Source organism: Mastigoproctus giganteus, chromosome 7 (assembly GCF_048544385.1).
Source record: "Mastigoproctus giganteus isolate SK-2022 chromosome 7, ASM4854438v1, whole genome shotgun sequence".
In the NCBI taxonomy this organism is placed as follows: Eukaryota; Metazoa; Arthropoda; class Arachnida; order Uropygi; family Thelyphonidae; genus Mastigoproctus; species Mastigoproctus giganteus.
In genome coordinates this window covers 27,324,949-27,347,464 of record NC_143581.1, presented here as the reverse complement: position 1 = coordinate 27,347,464, position 22,516 = coordinate 27,324,949, and the positions used below count along the sequence as shown (strand labels likewise).

The window sequence follows — 22,516 nt, the reverse complement described above, 5'->3', positions numbered from 1 at the left end:
TTTAATGTTGGACAATTCAATGTGCGGGTGAGATGCAGCATTATCCATGAAAAGAATAATTTTTCTGTTTTGACGAATCATGTTTTGGTTAAAGTGACATCCATTCGCTCATGATATCTTGTGTCATCCATGCTTTTTTATTAGACTTCCAGTCAACATTCAAAAGATTCAACTTTATGCCCTTGAAACAACGAGGATTTTGTGGTTTTCCCATAACAAGTGGTTGTTCAAAGTCTCCCAGCATATTTGTACACAATTGTACAGTCAAGCGTTCCTTAGAAATTTTTCCACCCTGGCACTTTTCGTTTTTTAGACTCATTGTTTTTTCAGGAAGAGCTTTAAAAAAACAACCCTGTTTCGTCACAGTTGTAAATATCCTTAGCTTCAAAATCACGACATAAATCTTCCAATTTGACAGTCCACTCTGTTACAACCCCAGTATCAACAGATCCACCTTCATCACTTACGGTTTTCCAAGAAATTTTATGCCGAGTTTTGAACTTGTCTAGCCATCCCACAGAAGCTTTGAACTCATTTACTCCCATAGATTTCACAACCTCCAAAGCCTTTTCCCTAATAATAAGCCCATTAATGGGAATTTTTTTAGCACGTTCGCGACAAAACCACTCATACGTGACATTGTCAATTTGAAGTCCAACAGTTTTCGGGAATGATTTTTGAACGTGATCATTTCCGTGTTGCCAAAATTGTTTGAGCAGTTAATTTTTTTTCTTTAGGATGTCGCTTACCTGCGTCTTCCCGATTTTGAATTTTGCAGCGAGATTGCTAACACTATTTTTTTTGCCGATCATACGCATTAATGAGTTGGACTTTATCTTTTAAAGTTAAATGTTTACGAGAAGACATTGTGCACTTCACACGACACTGAAAAAAACTGAAAACTGAAACTGAAAAGACGAAAGGCAGACAAAATCCCCCCCTCCCCCCCATCTGCACACACTGAATTCATCAGAAGTTTTACACGTGCCTTAAAATTCTTGAAAAAGGGTTTAGAACAGCGACGTAAACCTTGATAAAATTCAGAGAATCGGAAATAGAAAATAAGCACACGATTGAGGCAATACATGGAAGAAAAGTTCCTAGAAAAGGACCGTGAGCTCTCCCGCAGTCCGTTATGGGGAGATCAAATTAAGTGCTAATCTAAACGAAACAGTGCAGATTGCCTGTCCGCGTCCGTTACAGAGAATGTCCGCTAGACAGAAGCTGCAAACACGTTAAAACCAATGGAGGTGAGTTGGGGAATTTGAAAATGTCCGTTGTAGAGAGATGTCCGTTAACGAGAGGTGTCCGTTAGGAGAAGTTTCACCGTATACTGATTTTATGTTTTTTTTCTTATTTTTTCATTCATCCATTTTCTTTCTCACACCTGTTGGGGAAATACAGTGGTATGTTGTGTAGCTTAATATACTAGGACATAACACTAAGATGAAGCAGATTAGGTAAGCTAAGACTAGGGATTAGTGAATTCTTAACTGTAACATTGTGGCTTGTGTTCGTTCTCTCACACAATTACACTCACATTTTCATTCCTCTAGCTTTCATTTCATTTGTTCAGCTCTTTCTGGCTGCATTGCACTCTGGGCACCTCAGCTTATTATTATTCTTCAATTGATGTGCAAGGTTGCAATTTTCCTGACCAGGGAAGAATGCAGTAGGTGTTGTTTGTGTTGTTAGTATTAGAATAGATTGTGTTAGTATAAATTAAGGTGAGTTATTATTAAATGTGTTCATACAGCCAACATTCATTCCTTCACTCACTCCTATGGACCATAACCCTCATTCACTTTCTCTTGCTCCCTTGCTGAGATACTCTCTTTCACCAACACTAGCATTCATTCCCTTTTACCATAATTCCTATTTTCATTCTATTATTCGGTGCCCAGCCCATTCATTCAGTCTTCCACACCCTTTCTTTCTTTCCTTTCATTCTGCATTGCATCCCCTTGCTGCTAGCTTACTAATAAAGGGTCTTTTGTGAGTAAAGACAGATGCAAAGTACCTGTTCAATTTATCTGCAATATCAGCTGGGTTGTCTAAAACTTTCCCATACCAGTGCACAAGGGTCCAGTCTGATTCACTTTTTTCTTCCTTGTATTCACACACATGAAAAATTCCTTGTCCCCATTCTTTGCTCTCTTAGCCAATACTTTCTCATATGCAGCCTTGACCTCCCTGGCCTTATTTGTGGTACTGTTATAAATCAACTTGTACCTGTTGTAGGCTTCATTACTTTTCATCACTCTGAAAACATCCCATGTTTTTTGCTTCTGTATTTGAACAGCCAGCTCTGCAGTCATCCATTTTGGCATCCTCCTCCAATATTTTCTTAAAGGTATGTATGAGTTCGTGGCTTCTGTGATTTTTGCTTTAAACATGTTCCATAATTCAAACATATTTGCCATCCCTTGGCAATCTGCCCAATTCACAGATGCCGTATAGTGCCTTAAATTGTCAAAGACCCCTCGGCTGAAGGTAATCCTGTGCCTTTACCTTTAAATACTGCAACATACTTCTTCATCCTCCAATTGACGATTGCATGATCACTTCCTGACAATGGTTCCTGTACTTTAAGCCCTGTGATGTCAGCTGAATCATTAGTAATGATGAGGTCAAGAATATTCTCATCCCTAGTACTTTCTCTAACATGCTGATACAAATAATAACTATCTAATTTTCTCCATTGTGAGTTTCCCTCCCACTTATTCCACTCAGTCTGGGGCAGATTAAAGTCATCCATAATAAGACATTCATGCTTGCCTGCCCATTCAATCTGCATGTAAAGACTCTTGTTATATTCTTCATAATCTTTTGGTCTGTAGATTACTTCCACTGTCATTGTTTCTTTGCTTCTGACCAACTCACACCATGCAGATTCTATGCTGGCAGATGTAACTTCAGACTCAGCAAAAGCTCTTTTTGTGCTCAGGCTGCTTTTGATAAGAAGTATGACCCCTCCACCCCTTTTATCTTTCATAAATACATTATACATACTGCAGTGAAACTTGTCCACGAATTTCCGGGTTGCAACACATTTATATTAGCCAAAAGCCTCACCCTTCTGTCCTTTGTGTATACATTGCACTAATGTTCAAATTCTGCATTTTCTATATCTGATTGGACAGTGGTTCTGATATTCTTATTTTAAGAGTCATCAGTGATGTCAGTTTGAGTTCTATTCTATATATTCATATTTAATTTTTAAAATAGGTAGGTTCTCCAAAACATTGTTGTGTGTGTGTGTGTGTGTGTGTGTGTGTGTGTGTGTGTGTGTGTGTGTGTGTGTGTGTGTGTGTGTGTGTGTGTGTGTGTGTGTGTGTGTGTGTGTGCGTGCGTGCAATGCATGTGTATGTGTGTGGCAAGAGGTAAACAGAATATAGATATTTTGATAGATTGTGATAAAAATATTTTGATAATTTAGTAACTAATAACTTCAAATAACTTAACATGAAATCACACCATTCTTAAAGTTTTTTTTCAATTTACAATGAAGTATATTTCAGTAAATGTATATTATTGTAAAAGAGTATTAAACATCAAAAATTTCCTTCAAGTTTATTCTCGTCATTGTTTCATCCAGTGATTTATGTTTTTCCTGTATATATCATACACAGTGCAACTAGACTGTTACAGTGATTTCTTTGATTGGCAATTTACTTTGAACAGCAAACTTGCAAACTTAAATGTTTCTTAAAGCTGTTATACACAGAACCAGAACAATTGACACACATTTATACCAACTGTCATATTTTGTAGTTTCCATTTTGTTAATTTCATATTACACAATTACTAATTTTTTTTTTTTCTTATTTTAGTGTATCAGTACAGCTAGTGGAGAAGGAAAACATTACTGCTACCCTCACTTTACTTGTGCAGTAGATACTGAGAATATTCGACGTGTGTTTAATGATTGCAGGGACATTATACAGAGAATGCATCTGCGCCAATATGAGCTCTTGTGATGGCTCCTGTCATTGTGTCTAGACTTACTGGCTTAGGTGTCATTCAGACTTCAGTGCATGAAGGGTGGTTGATGTGAGCTGTCAGCATGTCTGATCAGACCAGAAAACCTCTCCAAAGATCCATACAGGCCAAACACCTGCCATTTTTTGATACCACCCACGTGCATCATTCCCAGTGCTCTATGTATGTGTATATGTATATGTATGTGTGGCATACATGACTTATTGTGGCAACAAATGACAAAGAAGTATCCTTTAATGTCCTGTACTTGGATGGACCTCGGAGTGCATCACTTGTCATCTTGTGTGGCACAAGATTTAGTTTTTGGAAACAGTGTACCTTCACACCATTTGCTGCTTTTTTTTTTTTTTTTTTTTTTTATACTTTTAGCTCCACACAGCATTACTCAATAAAATTTAACACACAGTACCTCTTCAGATTTGTGTTCTTTAATATAAAAAAAGATTTAAAAAAAAAAAAACTAAATTAATTTAGCCAATGTTGAAAGTGATCAGTTTAGTAATAAGTTTTATAACCATAGTATGTTCAAATTTTTGTTCCCACAACTTATTCTAAGAGACTTCAATGAAAATTCTTATTCTACTTCAATGAAAATTATCACAACACATTACAAAAATCATTTTTAATTGATTAGTAATAGAGTATTTTCTGGAATCAGACATCATTCTTTTGTTTTTGTTAGCATTACTGATATAAGATTTATTTTTTAGCTATTTTCTTGTATAAATTGTAATCCAATTTCATAAGATAATTTCGTAATCCAAATTCATAAGATAATTCCAATTTCGTAAGCACATTGTGTGTGCTCTTCTGGGTTTTTTAGCTTTTAAACTAATTTTGGTTGCTGTGAAGACAATACATTACACATATATCTTTATCTTCTCATATTTAAAATTTTATTATCATAATATTTCACAGTCAGTATTTAAATGCTATGCATGTTTTTAACATATTCCTTTCATAAGTCATTTGATGATGCATTAAACTTTCCCAGTACACTTATTTATTAGATCTCAATTTTTTTTTTTTTTTTTTTTTTTTTGCCATAAACCACTCAGGAGAGTTATTCATGGCTTTTTGGTAAGAAAAACAGTTCTTCCAATTAAAATACAGAAATGGCAATTCAAATTATATTCAGCAAAAAACAAAAAGATTTAGTACAAGTGTGTAAACTTTCTTCAGAAACAGTATCATTGCATTAAAAACAAAAACCTCAGGTTTTCTATATTATAAAAGTGAAAATTTAATTAAGCTGACTGTGTGATTTTTGGTAATAGACTTCTTGAATTCATTCTAGGAAAGACTCGTCACTCTCATTTAGATGTGTTGGTACTGAGCATGAGCAATTTTGTTCTCTACAGGGGAATTTGTTTTAAGTGTTTCCTAAACTAATGGTACCACTTTTTAATAATCTAATAAATATGTATTCTTTACATTTTCCTGTTTGAATTGGGTGGGTTTGTACACTTTTCCCATTTTTCTGCCTGTATGTGTTTTTTTTGTTTGTTCAGTACAGTGTATGTACTTACAGTTGTCTGTTTATAAGTAGACAGTGCCTTCCAAGAGTTTTGTGGAGATTATGAATGCCAGATTAATGACATAAAACATTTTCTTACTTGCATATCATTATACATAGTAAACATAGTTTCAAAAGATTCATTAGTTTGCCTACTTTTTTCTCTATACTTCAGTGCAGTGTCATGTTTTATTTAAAACACTGTTCTTCTTTCTTCACAAATTAAAAAAAAACAACAATAAATCCATGTATAACACTGTTTTTAAATTAATGTTTATCGAAAACATTATCTTCTGGTATGTTAGTAATTCCAACATTGTTTTCTTTTTGATCCTTATTGAAGAGATATTTAGTAATACAAAAATGTACACATTCATATTTTGTATTGTTTCGCTCTGAATTATTAACGAGCATATCAACACTTGTGTTTCACATTGGATGCAAAAAAAAAAAAAAAAAAAACCTAATAATCAATTATAGCAAATATGTGTTGTGAAGTATGTGCTGTTACCATGTTAATAATAAAATGAAGTAAAAATGACAGAAATTTATATAGACCTACATATGTAATCAAGTTCTTTTGTATATTTTTTATTTCTTCTAAATAGAAAAGCAGTGAAAAATCTGCAAGATTAAATACAATTAATATATTATTGCTTTGTATCTTTCCTCATATACTGTGTAATAAAACCAAAGCATTCTGTAATTTTACAAAGATTATTTCCCTTGTTTAATTGAGTTGTATAGCTCTTTAAATAAAATGATTAATACCAGTGAAATAATTCATTTATTTCATTCGAGAAGATAAAAAACTGCATGATTTGTAGCTTGTCATTGTAATATAGAAGTTAAGTTTTATATCTTTAATGTCTTTTATCACATTTTCCCAGCATATTGAAGCACCAGACTGATTTTAAAAAAATTCATATTTTATTTATATTTCAGTATATTATGGTATACACTTGGATTAAAACTTTTTTGTTGTTGTTGTTATTCAATGAAGAGTATATTGTGATGCAAAAAAAAAAGAAAAAAAAAGCCAGTCTGAAACATCAGAAGTAATGCGAAATTTTGAAAATTACAAGTAAATAAAAATTGTTAAAATAGCTTTTTGTTATTGTCTGATTAATTTCTAAATATGATTATTCTTTGTTTATTAGTGAATCCTAAATGAGATTTCTTAAATCAGCATGAATAAATATAATTAGCATTAGTATTAGTAGAGGCATTTGATGCAAGAAAGCAAGCTTATGCAGCATCAGCCAAAAAAAAAAAAACCCCACTTCCATTTCACCCCTCTCTTCGTTCAAAATACCTGTCCAGCTGAGCCTTAAACTTATTTAAGCTATCAACCTCCATGACAAGGGATGAAAGTCTGTTCCACCAACCAACCACCCGCTGGCTAAAGGCAAATTTCCACACGTCTATCCTACATCTGTCTTTCCTCAATTTGAATTTATGCCCTCTCAGGTGATTATTCTGAGCTAGAGGAAGAATCCCATCAGCATTGAGCATGCTCAAACCATTCAAGGCTTTATACACCTCTATCAGATCACCTCGCTGGTGCCTAGTTTCCAGACACTGTAATTTTCAAAACTTAAGCCTTTCTTCGTAAGAGCACCCCTTTGTTTCATTCACTAATCTTGTTGCCCTTCTCTGTACTCGTTCCAGCAGCTCTACATCCTTCTTGAAATGAGGCCTCCAGACCTGTATACAGTACTCTAGGTGTGGCCTGACCATTGCCTTATACAAGGGAATAATCACCTCCTTATCCCTGCTGGAAAAATTCCTGTATATCATTGACAATACTCCATGAGGTACTCTTGCAGCCCGTCTGCACTGCTCAGAGAACTTCATATCTGCCTGCACAACCACCCCCAAGTCCCTTTCATTCTCTACCACTGTCAGTGTAGTACCACAGAGTTGATACGTTGCTCTGGGGTTGCTGTTTCCCATGTGTAGTACTTTACATTTGTCAATGTTAAACTTCATTTGCCACCTCAAAGCCCATCTGCTCAACCTTTCCAGATCCTGTTGCAGCAGCATAGTGTCAGTAGTGTCCTTGACAACCCTGCCAACCTTTGTATCGTCTGCAAACTTGGACATTAAGCTTGATATACCATCATCAATATCATTTATAAATACAGAAAACAATAATGGACCCAACACTGAGCCCTGAGGGACTCCACTAATAACATTAGTCCACGATGAGCAGTGTCCATTGATTACCACTCTCTGTCTTCTCCCCCTCAACCACCCCTTTATCCATAGCAGCAATTTGCCTCCAATGTCACACTGCTCCAATTTGTGTAGCAGTCTTCCATGTGCAACAGTATCAAAAGCCTTTCTAAGATCCAAGTATATAATATCAAAGCTATTCCCTGCATCCAGTTCTTTTGTAACTGCATCATAGTATCCAATTAAATTGGTCAGGCAAGACTTCCCCTTAACAAAACCATGCTGTGTCCGAGCTAAAACTGAAGTCTTGTCTAAATGATCCTGCAGTGCTTCTTTAACCAGTGCCTCCATTAATTTTCCTGGAACAGAAGTTAAGTATCACAGGTCTATAATTACTTGTGTCAGCCTTTGATCCTCCTTTGTGAATTGGGGTCATTTGCACATTTCCAGTCTATGGGTACCTCCCCTGAGTCCAAGGAAGCTCTCATAATTATGGCTAAGGGTTTGCTTACTTCCTTTGCTGCCTCCTTTAATATAATATTGGATATTTTTAAAATGATATGAACTAAGAAGCATTTGGTTAGCCTAAGGAAGTTGCAAAGCTCACTGCTAAAAAGAAAAGTGCCTAAGCAACTCAAGTGGCACCTCCGTAGCCAGGTGGGAAGGAGCAGCAGTGCGTAGCACACGCTTCTTGATTAGACCGGGGTTCGAGCCCGTCACCACCAAATACGGAGGATGCGGAAAGGTTAAGGAATGACCACCGCATATCCTGGAGCAATATGGCCTTAGTTGCTAATGCTCCTAAAAACCAAAAAAAAAAAAAAAAAAAGCAACTCAGGTTATGAATATCGGTTTATGGTGTCTATAAACTGTGTTTTAAGGTCAGTTTTCGAGATAAAAAAAAAAAAAAAAAATCCTACACCTTTTCCTGGGACTAATTAACAGCCCTGTTTGAAAATACCTAAGTAAGTTCTTCCTCTTACCATTAGATTTGTTTAAATTCAGACCTTTTTTGGCAGCGATACCAGTGTGCATTTTATTCATTCAGAAAAGTATTACTGGTAAGAAGCTAAATTGAAATTTTGTGTTTTCTAAGTTATTTTTTGTTATTTTGGTTTTTAGGAGCATTAGCAACTAAGGCCATATTGCTCCGGGATATGCGGTGGTCATTCCTTGACCTTTCCGCATACTCCGTATTTGGTGGTGACGGGCTCGAACCCCGGTCTAATCAAGAAGCATGTGCTACGCACTGCTGCTCCTTCCCACCTGGCTACGGAGGCGCTGTGTTTTCTAAGTCCAAAACTGACAGTGTTTGTGTGATAGGTAAATTTGAACATAGTCCACTGCTAATGCAAGAGTGGTAGTGCCTTATTTTAGTATTAACCTATAAGAAATAACAATAAAGGCAAAGAGAGGCATAAAAGGCATAATTATAATACATTTCATATTGCACCTATTCAAAGCACTACTGCAACTCAAATAAGTAGCATTTCCCTATAAAGAGAAGTATAGTGCTATTTATTCTCAATCAAATAGTGCCGCTCAGATTGCACAGTTTCAGGATTGTTGTCCGGACTTTAAAAATTACAACTTTATATTCCACAGCAGAACCACTCTGTGTTCCTTTCTCAGTGAATTTAAATAAATAATTTAAACTAAACCTTAATGTCAGCAAAAATTCTATACAAAACAAAAACAAAAAGTGATGTTAGATGTTGATTGAGAAAAATAATTTGGTTATGTTTAACTGTTTTGTATTATTTTGTGTGCCAAATCCAGAGATTTCACTAGTTTTTCTCTAGTGTCACTATTTTGGCAGCGATTGAAGGCCTTGTCTTTTTGTAACATATGTATTACATAAATTTGTACTAGTACTGTGATATACATTCAATGATTCCCGAATTATGACCACCTGCCTAATACTATGTTAGGCCACTTTTTTGCACAGATAAGTCACTATTAACCTAGGCATTGACTCCGCTAGATGTCTCATGGTCCATTCCAAGGATTGTTGTTTTGGTTTTTAGGAGCATTAGCAACTAATGCCATATTGCTCCGGGGATACGTGGCGGTCATTCCCTGACCTTGCCGCATCCTCCATATTTTGGTGGTCACAGGCTCGAACCCCAGTCTAATCAAGAAGTGTGTGCTCGCACTGCTGCTCCTGCCCACCTGGCTATGGAGGCGCCCCATTCCAAGGAAATCATCCCTGAGTCGAATGTAGCCTTCATGATTAACCTCAATGATTTGACACATTCCTTTAAAATAGCAGGATATATATAATGCTATAGTGTGGTGCTAGTTGTTAATGGCTGCCATTTGTTGTTTTCATCATTAATTTTGAAGTATAGTACTCATCTTTTTATTGTATTTCGTTTTTTTCTTTTTGTGCATTGCACCTTCATATCAGTTGAATTGTGTTCCGGTATATGTTTTTTCAACAATTGAACGAATGAATATCTCCCTGATTTTTGTGATCCCTTACACCTGCTTAGGCACTCTTGCTGCCAAAGAAAACATTCATTTTCAGGGCCTGAAAACATTCATTTTCAGGCTCTATTACATAGGATACTAATTACAGCTGCTTTATGAATATAGTTTAGTTTTAAATTTAAAGAGATTACCAAATTTAAAGAGATTTATAAGAATTACAGATAAAGATTTTTGAGACTAGAAAGTTTCAAAATTTGAGGCGCAAGTTTGAGACCATTACTTTTACCATACCACAACTTCCCATTTTCCATTTAGTATCGTTTAAGGAATGGGGTAATCCTTAACCAGAAATTGGGTAAGAGAAGGCCACCAAAAAGACACTTTTTTTTTTTTTTTTTTTTTTTAAGCTTTAGCTGTTCATTTCCAAGTTTGTAATGCATAAATATGAAAAGCGACAAGATCTCTTCAAAACTGGATTTCTAGCTAACTGAAATAATTTACTTGACCCACTAGATATGAATCCCATAACTATTGATGATCCTATTTAGGTTGCTGACAAACCAAATAATTATTTTGCATCTACATCCATCCATGAAGAAGTTTAGGGATGGGAACACCAGAGGTTTATATATGATAGTTAAATGATTTTTTTATATATATAACTAAGAAGAAAGTGGAAGAGAAACTTCTGAAGCTAGAATAAATAAGGTTGATGAGTTCTATCCAGTTATATTAAGAGAAGTAAGCAAATATCAAATAATGTAAACAAACTTTTGGCCATAATTATGAGAGAACATCCTTGATTTTATTTAGGGGAGATTCATATAGATTGGAGGTGTGCAAATGTCTCTATTCAAAAGGGAGATAAAGGGTGATGTGAACAATTATAGAGTTGTACACTTCACACTGAGTCACCTCACGGGTTGGCAGCTTACCAAGCTTAATCAATCTTTGGAGGGAACAACATTCCTTGTGATCAGCCTAATGCAGTAATGAACTTCAAAACACTGAATTTATTATAAATTATTTGAATTACTTGTTACTCTACTATAATCTACAATGAAGCATTATTGTTTACACCCAGTGTCAGATTTAAGTAGGCTGGAGCAAAAGCATACTTCATTTGCAATTTTTGAAACTATACTGTTTGACAAAATTAATGGAACACGTAGTAAACATGGTGTAACTCATGCAGCTTGCAATGAAAGGGAACAAAATTTGGTGTGATGTATCATGAAATGAGACAGTGAGAAACTTTGGATAGGTATAAGGGACATTTATAGGGATATACGAATTACCAAACAGGTCACTGCAGAAGTTGATACAAGATGCTTGTAAATATGGTCATGTGACATCAGCATGTCATATGATCCCCTCCAATGGCTAAACAGCCCTGACAGTGGTGAGCCATGCTAGTATAAAGGTATCCTACAGATTTTTTGGCAACAAATCCCATTCTTCCACCAACTCATGCCTTAACTCACCAAGTAAGTGAGGAGTTGGCTGATAGCAGGCAATGTGATGCTCGCAGGTGTCCCACACATATATTCAATCAGATTTAAGTCTGCTGGCCATGGCAGTTGTTTATATCTTCAGTTTCAAGATGTTCCTCCACCAATTGAGTGCTATGCAGTGGTGTCATGCATGAAAAGAAAATCTGGGCCAACAGCACTGCTCAAAAGTCACGTGGTTAAGAGGATTTGTTCTTGGTCCCTCTGTGCAGTTACAGTACCCTTACCAAAAACATGAAGCCCAGTGTGGCCATTGATCATTATTCTACCCCACACAAGAACACTGCCTCCATCATCAGTGTCCCTTTCTCTGATCTTGGAGGGATCATACTGCATTCCTTGTTTTCTCCAGATGAAATATCTAGAATCTAGGCTAAAAAGGGACTCATCAGAGCCCATAATTGTACCCCATTTGCTGGGGGCTCCTAGTCACATGTTCATGTCATCAGTTTCAACAAGCTCTGGGGTAGTTTGTGGTTAATGCGATACAAACCACTGGATTCCTTGCATAGAGTCCAGTTGAATTGTCCAGAAGACGAGTGGAAGAAGGCCCTAACAGAATTCGAAGGAATGGACTCCACAAGAATCCACGTGATACCTAGGCAGAGGCCAAATAAAATCTTGTGGAGAGTAACAGACCACCTCCATCGGCAAATAATGCTACATTACTTTGACAAAAATTGGCCAACGCCGGAGGCTATCCAAACAGCGGTATAATGTGTTATTATAGCGGCCACTAAGATTAATGGAAAAGAAACGAGAGACCAGCAGCAGAAGAACAGGAAACAGAAGGAACCGCCAGTTGGGGAAAGAAGACTTCAGCAGAAGATAGAATAATTAAGAGTCAAGATAGGTCAGTTGACCCAATACCAACAGAGTAATTGAAGTAAGAAATTGATTGGAAAGGTGAAGAGCATCCTCAAGAGACAACAAACATGAGACCAGAAATCAGAGAATAGGAGAATACTTGGACACACTGAAGCAGAACCTCTTCGCACTCAGCAAAAGACTACGCCGATACAAAGAGAGCTCCTAGAGGAAAAGAAACAACCGAATCTTCGATGAGGACTGAAGAGCCTTCTACAGGAAACCGGGAGAAGATGAGAAAACAGGAAACGGACCCCGAGAAGAAGACGATCGAGGAGTTCTGGGGAAATATCTAGAGCAGTGAAGTAAGACATAACAGCCGAGAGCCCTGCATATAAGTAGAACAGAAGAAAACCAAGGACATGCAAGAGATGAGAGAGTGGGAGATTCTAGAAGAAGTAAAACAGTCGATCAGGAACACCCACAACTGGCGAACTCCAGAAATTCATAACATCCACAACTACTGGTACAAGAAGCTCACTTGCACACACAAGCTCCTAGCAGAGCAGTTCACTCGACTGATAAGGCACCCAGGAGACAATTCCGAAGTTTCTAACTGAAGGAGTCACATATCTGAATCTTAAAGACGAAGATACAAGAAACCCGGGACAGGCCAATTACCTGCCTCCCAACGATGTACAAGATCCTGACCAGCTGCATAACCAAGAAGATATCAGGCCACTTAGAGAGTCAGAATATAATGGCCGAACAGCAGAATGGATGCAAGCGGAGGAGCAAAGGATGCAAGGAGCAATTAACCGTATATGCCGCAGCTATGGCGCAAGCTGACAAGAAGCACCACAACTTAACACGGCCTACATCGATTACCGCAAGGCCTTCGACTCCGTACCTCATAGTTGGCTAATAGAGACCCTGAAGATCTACAAGGTCAATCCGATAGTGACAAATTTCCTAGGCACAACAATGGCGAAATGGAGTACCACCATTAACGTCGAGAACATCACAACCAGACCAATCCCCATCAGAAGAGGAATCTTTCAGGGAGATGCCCTGGGCCCGCTGTGGTTCTGTCTAGCACTCAACCCGCTATCCACCATGCTTAACGGCAGCAAGTATGGATATAACCTCAAAGAAGTAAGAAAGAACCTGTACACCCTCACCCACCTGATGTTACATGGATATCAAGCTTTACATACTCGCCAACCGAGAAGAAACTCCGCCAACTACTCCGAATCACTGAAGAATTCACCAAGGATATCACGATGGAATTTGGTCTAGACAAATGCAAGACCCCCACGCACTGCACCCGAGAAAATTAGTCGGCCGAAACTACCAGCTGCTGACTGGTAAAGAGATCGAAGCTATGACAGAAGGAGACACCTACAAATACCTAGGGATGATGCCAGGGACGCCGCAAGTGGGTAGGCGAGTTAAGCGTCGCTTAGGGGCGGCAGTTCAAGTAAGCGCCGAAATTTCTTTTGATATTGTGTTCTGATTGATTAACGCTTATCAATATTCAACATTTAGGGCGGCAAATTTTATTTTGCTTACTTGGCGGCACATAGGTACACAGTGCCAGTGAATGATGCAGGCTCAGCAGTTAGAGCACAAGGAAATCAAGAAGTGCCTGACCGAAAAATAAGGTCAGAGACTCAGAAGCCTGCTGAAAGCAAAATTGAACGGAGGGAATGCAGTTTAAGCCATTAACACCTATGCAGCTTCAGTACTAACATACTCCTTTGGGGTCATATATTAGATTAATACCGAGCTAGAGGATACCATGCGAAAGAAAACGACAATGATGACCAAGAGCCACCAACACCACCCGAAGTCAGCAGTGGAGAGACTAACAATAGCTCGGAAAGAGGGAGGAAGGGGCCTGATAGACCTAATAGAGCAACAGAAAACAGCAGTAGTTAACCTGAAGGATTACATCCAGAAATACACAGCAGCACTCCAGCAGGCCATAAGGAAGATAAACAAGTGATATACCCCACTCAACCTAAGCGAGGAGTCTCTCCCCCCAATCAGGAGGCACAAACGAAGCTAGAAAGATGGGCAGAGAAGACACTCCATTCCAGACCTTACAATGATCTCTACCAAGATCACATAGATAAAATTGCTTCCAATGCATGGCTCACGAGCAGGACACTCTTCCCCGAGACTGAAGGATTCATGCTGGCCATCCAAGACCAGGTAATCAACACCAGAAACTATAGAAAATACATCGCAAAGGAGCCCGGAATGTCAGATGTCACATGTCGACGAAGGCACCTGGGCTCAGAAACGATCCAACACATCACCGCAGGGTGCAAGATGATCACCCAAACTGAGTACACTCATAGATACGACCAGGTAGCTGGGATAATACATCAGAAGCTAGCTAGGAAATACCGATTCACCAAATAAAATGTACCATACTACAATTCCGAACCCCAGGCAGTACTAGAGACCCCAACCCATAAGCTGTACTGGGACCGCGCCATAATAACGGATAAGATCATCCCGCACAATAGACCGGACATAACCCTTGTGGACAAAATGGAAAAGGCTATCTACCTGATTGACATAGCGGTGCCCAACAGTAGCAGTGTTCAAAAAACCCACAAGGAAAAAATTACGAAGTACACTAACCTGAGATATGAGGTCAAGGAGATGTGTCATATGAAAGTAGTAACGACCATCCCGATCGTCGTGTCAACCACCGGTATAGTGCCAAAGACCCTGCATAGCAGCCTAGTAGCAATAAGTCTCCCAGAGACACCTACTAGGAACTCCAGAAAGTCTCAATCCTGAACATCTGTAGGATAGTCAGAGAGTTCCTCGACCAACAGTAATACCAGACATTACACCCACCCTGTGTACTTGGTGGCAGTACCCGTCACTTAGTGTAATTCCCCAATCAGGGAAAAATAATATAATAATATACAATCCTGTGATGGGTCTGTCAATTTATCTTTGCTGCACTATGCCAGAGGCCCACTCAGGAGAATAATTTCGCAGCTTCAGTTTCGGTTAAAAAAAAAACACTTTCTCTAGGTGAAAACAGTGTCTCTGATTCTCAGCGCCTCTCTCCCCCTCCACACATACACATAAAAAAAGAAAACTCCTGGGTGCACTGCTATCCTTATCAGCTATCTTAGACTTCATATATCGATTTTATTGCAACGATTGCATGCCGTATACAGAGTGTTTCAGTTAAACGTTTCAGAACTTCTAAGAGGGGTAGGGTACATCCTGACAACTCGAAATCATATAGCAATGTGGGGTCGGAAATGCTTTCCTGAAGCGGTGTTGTACACAGAAGCACCATAAAGAAAAGAGACCGTAAGTGAGAAATCGTTTTAATAATACATGAAAAGAAGCAAAAGGTACATGGATTAAAGTAAGTGTTCGAAGTTTCTTCCACGGGCTACAATGCACGCCTCACATCTCCGACGCATGGACATCCGAACATTCTGGAATACTCCAGGCGAATTTCGAATTTCTTCGGCAGCTACTGCGATTCTTGCAACCAGCTCCTCAGCATTGTCAACAGGGGTGTCATAAACTAGCGATTTCATATGACCCCAGAAATAAAAATCAAGACATGATAGGTCGGGTGACCGAGCAGGCCAACGCACGGGACCACCACGTCCGATCCACTGTTGACCAAATGTGACATCCAGGTAGTTACGAACATCTCCGCTATAATGGGCAGGGGCTCCATCGTGTTGGAACCACATTGTCTGTTGTGTCGATGTAGAAATCTGTTCATCTCTCAAAAGTTGTGGCAATACTTGCTGCAGAAAGATCAAGTAGATAGGTCCGGTTAGACGACACGGTAACAAGTAAGGTCCGATGAGGTGATCTCCCATAATACCGGCCCATACATTGACCGAAAATCGAATCTGTGCTGCACGACGTCGTATTGCATGCGGGTTCTCGACCGCCCAGATATGGTCGTTATGCGTGTTGAAAATTCCTTCCCTTGTGAAGGATGCCTCATCGGAAAACAACACTTCAGCAGGAAAAAGGCGATTTGTAGCACATTTTCAAAGGTACCACTGTGCGAAAGCAATACGAGGTGCATAATCCTCCGGTTACTGTGTCTGGACACGCTGCACGTGAAACGGATGCATGTCTTGTTCTCGGAGAATCCTCCAGACGCTGCAATGGGAAACCCCGACTGCGTTTGCTAGACTTCGTGTACTCGTTCTTGGATTCCCCTGTACATGCTGCAGCACATTCTGTTCGACGGCTGGAGTCCGTGCTGTTCTTACCCTGTCCCTGTCAGCTCTTTCAAATGAACCTCTCTCAGCTAACCTCTGGTGCAGTCTTGCAAAGAAATTATGACTGGGAATACGCCTCGTCGGATATCGTTCCGCGTACAAACGCTGTGCGGCTGGCCCACTACAATTTGCAGCCCCGTACGCCAAATGCATATCGGCTAACTCTGCGTTCGTGTAATCATCCATCCTACTAACTTGGCGTTCTTGTTCAAGAAATTCGAAATTCGCCTGGAGTATTCCAGAATGTTCGGATGTCCATGCGTCGGAGATGTGAGGCGTGCATTGTAGCCCGTGGAAGAAACTTCGAACACTTACTTTAATCCATGTACCTTTTGCTTCTTTTCATGTATTATTAAAACGATTTCTCACTTACGGTCTCTTTTCTTTATGGTGCTTCTGTGTACAACACCGCTTCAGGAAAGCATTTCGGACCCCACACTGCTATATGATTTCGAGTTGTCAGGATGTACCCTACCCCTCTTAGAAGTTCTGAAACGTTTAACTGAAACACCCTGTATATATTTAAATTAGGTTTAATAGTATAATAATTTAGAAAATAATTTAATTTATAAGTTAATTAAAATAATTTAAATTTAATAATGCCTTAATCCGCCTGTAATGCAACGGAACAATTAATCTAATGTTCTTGTTTATACTCTGACACGATCACTAGGTCAGAAGAGTTTACATTAATTAGTTTGACCATGAATACAAGCGTTAACCTTATTTAGTAGTGAAGCGTCCTTGAACCACGGCCCATTCAAAGCAAGCATGCTTCTGAACTCCTTTGCTTGACCACCTCGGGGCTAATTTCCATAGTATGCATTAATCTAAAAATTATACTTTTAATAAATAAATAATAACTCCACTTTACATCCAAGTTTGCCTCGCTAATGTTGAATTTTAATTCCAACAATAGTTGAAATTTTGTTGCTACTGTCCCCGTAAACAAAAATTTTAGAAGGAAGAATTTTAGCACTGAGCAAATTTTGCTATCTTTAATTACAGTTCGACATTTGTTTTTAACATATTTTATTTATTTTTATAATATTCGTTTTTGTTTATTTGCGTTTCCTTCCTTTTAAATAGAGGAAAAAATTGTTTTATTTCACTTTCACGTCTTCTCTTTCTTTTTTCATTATATAAAGCTCATAATTTCATTTAGTAACACTAGAGGGCACGAGCTGCAGCTCTTCCTACCAAAGATGGTATATGATGTTAAGTTCATTTGCACACGATCTTTGATCACTACCATATCAGAAGGGAGAACTGTGTGTTGTATTTGAAGATGGGTGGTTGTCTTGGGCTGTTTGTTATCCGTGTGATTTTTGTGCTTGTGGAGGAACTGTGATTTCATTTTGTTTAATTTGCGCTACGTCATTTAATGAATCAGTGTATTAGAGTCTACTATACGGATATTAACACAAGTTGTTACCAAGCAAACTCAGAACTGTTTCGAATTGGTGGCCGGTATCTATTCCAACATAGTGAAGAGTGGTTATCGGAGCATAATGTCTTCATGTTTACTTTTACTTGATATTACTGACAAACAGATTTTCGAAAATTCCATGCCGGAAGATGATCCAAACTGCAACTCAGACGTCATAAAAGAAGATGATTCTAAACCAAGGACTAGGTGGGGTCCAAACCACGCTGGAGCCAAGGAGTTAGCCGGCCTTTACACTCGTGGTAAGCGGTCTTGTGTATCGATGACAGATAGTTGTCATTTAATCCCGTTGCTATTCCTGTCTAATGTTTATGTCTATATTGCATAGTTTCGTTTGTTAATAAGACTAATTAAAGTAAGCCACTTTGAAGTCAGCAGTTTTATTTATGTGTCATCATTATGGGGAAATTATTTGAGTCATATGAAGCCAGTTGCTGATCTAGACTGTTTTTTAGGGGTTGGCGATATAAAAATGATTTTATTTTTTCTAAGGATGGGGGACGATATAATGATATGTGTGTTTGAGAGTAACTGATAATTTAGCTTCGAATGTAGCTTTGAATTCTGCTTCAGTTTTTAACTAGCAATTATATAGTATATATACAAACATGAATAGTTACCGTTATCATACTACAACTTAAAATCGTAAGGTATTTTATGGTATTAAATATTTGCTCCAATTTACTCAGGTTCTCAGGGATATCTCTCCCTCCTGACTCACCACTTTGAGCCTAAAAGCTGTCAACAGAAAAAGAGACAAGGTGGGCGTAGTCTCGAATATTTTTGGGCTACATGTTTTCAATGAAAAACATGTAGTCATTGTATCATGGAGTTCTCGTCCTTAATTTGGTATTAATCGAAATGGTTCTGACCTATGTGTTATTTGTAGAAGTGCATTAAGTAATTTCGGATATATTTTGTAAAATACTGTGCCGTTTTTATTTATTGATATTAGTTTTTACAAAGGAAGGATAGTACGTAATTGCAACTCTAACGGTATGTACTTTAACGGGTGGAAGGTTGTTTACGATCGCTGTTTTTTAGTATTGCCTGTGGTTTAGGTTCAAATCCTACCAGGACGAAAGAATTTTTTTGTGGCTATTTTCCCCTCCCTCTTTGTTACACTATCTCGCCGAGTTGCTTGGGCAAGGATTTCACTTTTTTTTCCCCCGACTTGAAACAGGTGATTTTCATCCAGTAGAACGACCATAGAATATGCAGTTAAGGATACACTGTCACTTATCTTTAGTTGATTTAGCGCAACAGCCTCTAACGATTATTTTGATTCGAAACACAAGTATGGCACCAGGAATTTTTTTTTCAGGTGGACTGAGGTAAACTATCCGATGTTGTAGGTCTGCTGACTTTTTAGTTTCTTCTGCCTGTATAACGCACTAATGGCTCTTGGCGACTTACGCGTTGCTAATTCTCATTGTCTGGATTTGGACATGAAAGAGGCCCAAAATATACATTTTTATTTTCATATTTTGTCTTTCCCAATAACCACAACAATAAAGCATTTCGACGCACATTATATAAATACACGCATGCACATACAAGCTAGTTATCATCATAGTGCATCACCTTGGCAATTTGAATGTGGCAAACCATAAATTTCTCAGCGATGAAATTTTGAATAGAATCCATGCTGCAAAGGCACAGAGAAGTTCCAAAACAATGTCAAGTGTGCTTGGTGTTAATTAAAAATAATGCGCGCTCTCTCTCTCTCTCTCTCTCTCTCTCTCTCTCTCTCTCTCTCTCTCTCTCTCTCTATATATATATATATATATATATATATATATATATATATATATATATACAGTGAAACTTCCCTTTAACGGACAGCCATGGGGAACGAAAATTTGTCCGTTAGAGAGAAGTGTCCGCTAACAAGAAGTCTGAGGGAGAAAAAAAAAAAAAAGAAAGAAAGAAAAATCGTTAAACGTTTAATGTAAAATTAAATTAAAATATATACAGATTTTGCACAATATTTTTGTAAATAATATACATACAATTGTGCTATGCATATTATGACTTTATCTTAAGGAAAATGCATACAGTAATCACTTATTTTCTTCTGCACCTTCTTCGGGCTGATAATTTTGTTTTCAACATTTGTTTGGAGTGAAGAAACCATCAAAAGTCCTTCGGTATCTTCTTCAGCGGCGAAAAACATTTTTAAACGATTGATTTGTATGAGCGCTTCTATTTTCATCGGTGGTTCGTCGTTAATATGTTCTTCGACTGAATGACCTCCTTCCATTTCTTCATCCTCATGAGGAACTTCTTGAAAAATATCGATGATAATGTCGTTGATATCTAGAGCACCATTTTCTGTAGTGAGGTTCGAGTGTATATCTTTGTAGCCAGGGTCACTTGTAGCGGAAGTATCGTACATTATCAATAGATGTTGAAGTTCTTGTTCTTCTTGGTGCTCCACATTGCTGTTCACAACTTCAATTTTTGCGTTTGAGAAGCCAGACTTTACAAAACAGTTCACGACAGTTTGTTTTCTAATTGCGTTTACTGAAGAGGAAATCCACTGAATCGGATGCTGAGTTTCTTTGCAAGGTCACTCGCACATGTTACATCGTTCATGTTTGCAATGCGATGTCTTAAAACACGTTTTCTGTAGTGAAGTTTAAAATTTTTTATTATCCCTTGATGCAAGGGCTGACACTCTGCAGATGTGTTTGGTGGCAGAAAAACGATTTGAATGTTGGACAATTCAATGTGCGGGTGAGATGCAGCATTACCCATGAAAAGAATAATTTTTCTGTTTTGACGAATCATGTTTTGGTTAAAGTGACTTATCCATTCGCTCATGATATCTCGTGTCATTCACGCTTTTTTATTAGACTTCCAGTCAACATTCAAAAGATATAACTTTATGCCCTTGAAACAACGAGGATTTTGTGGTTTTCCTATAACAAGAGGTTGTTCAAAGTCTCCCATCATATTTGTACACAACAGTCAAGCGTTCCTTAGAAAATTTTCCGCCCTGGCACTTTTCGTTTTTTGACTCATTGTTTTTTCAGGAAGAGCTTTAAAAAACAACCATGTTTCATCACAGTTGTAAATATCCTTAGCTTCAAAATCACTACATAAATCATCCAATTTGACGGTCCACTCTGTTACAACCCCAGTATCAACCTTCACCACTTACGGTTTTCCAAGAAATTTTATGCCGAGTTTTGAACTTGTCTAGCCATCCCTCAGAAGCTTTGAACTCATTTACTCCCATAGATTTCGCAACCTCCAAAGTCTTTTCCCTAATAATAGGCCCATTAATGGGAATTTTTTTAGCACGTGCGCGACAAAACCACTCATACGTAACATTGTCAATTTGAAGTCCAACGTTTTTTGCGAATGATTTTTGAACCTGATCATTTCCGTGTTGCCAAAATTGTTTGAGCAGTTCATTTTTTTTCTTTAGGATGTCGCTTACCTGCGTCTTCCCGATTTTTAATTTTGCAGCGAGATTGCGAACACTATTTTTTTGCCGATCATACGCATTAATGTGTTCGACTTTTCTTTTAAAGTTAAATGTTTACGAGAAGACATTGTGCACTTCACACGACACTGAACAAAACTGAAAACTGAAACTCAAAAGACGAAAGGCTGACCAAATACCCCTCCCCCCCCCTGCACACACCTAATTCATCAGAAGTTTTACACGTGATGTTTTTATTTTATTTTTTTTATTATTTTTTTTTTTTTTGGCTGATGCTGCATAAGCTCATACAGTTGCTTTCTTGCATCACATGCCACTACTAATACTACTACTGCGTGCCTTAAAATTCTTGAAAAAGGGTTTAGAACCGCGACGTAAACCTTGATAAAATTCAGAGAATCGGAAATAGAAAATAAACACACGATTGAGGCAATACATGGAAGAAATGTTCCTAGAAAAAGGGCCGTGAGCTCTCCCGCAGTCCGTTATGGGGAGATCAAATTAAGTGCTAATCTAAACGAAACAGTGCAGATTGCCTGTCCGCGTCCGTTACAGAGAATGTCTGCTAGACAGAAGCTGAAAACACGTTAAAACCAATGGAGGTGAGTTGGGGAATTTGAAAATGTCCGTTGTAGAGAGATGTCCGTTAGAAGTTTCACTGTATATATATAGTCTTAAAACAATAACGTTCCCAAATACATTATAACTATTATTTCTTTTTCAGTACTTATTAATATGAAATGTTCTAAATGTTGCTGATTCACTGAATTTATCAATCTATTTAGAATTATTTTTAATCTAGAAAATGATTGTTCACAAGCAACGTATGAAGATGACAGTATGAGAATTAACTTACCGTATTTCCCCATGTATAAG

At 38.0% G+C, this 22,516-nt stretch overlaps 2 protein-coding genes across 3 annotated transcripts in view; both read left to right on the top strand.

Annotated features, from left to right (window-relative positions):
• LOC150082751 (guanine nucleotide-binding protein G(s) subunit alpha-like) overlaps positions 1-4,322 on the top strand; it is a 200,567-nt gene extending 196,245 nt beyond the window's left edge. For both annotated transcript variants that reach the window (XM_090376807.1, XM_090376806.1), the window contains exon 11: positions 3,834-4,322. In XM_090376807.1, the coding sequence (XP_090232933.1) occupies positions 3,834-3,980 (147 nt within the window). In that variant the 3' untranslated portion in view covers positions 3,981-4,322. The remainder of the gene's footprint in view (positions 1-3,833) is intronic.
• Positions 4,323-18,006: 13,684 nt separating this feature from the next.
• Kua (Plasmanylethanolamine desaturase Kua) overlaps positions 18,007-22,516 on the top strand; it is a 62,460-nt gene continuing 57,950 nt past the window's right edge. Inside the window, exon 1 of the mRNA XM_090378267.1 lies at positions 18,007-18,428. Coding sequence (XP_090234393.1) covers positions 18,251-18,428 — 178 coding nt within the window. The 5' untranslated portion in view covers positions 18,007-18,250. The remainder of the gene's footprint in view (positions 18,429-22,516) is intronic.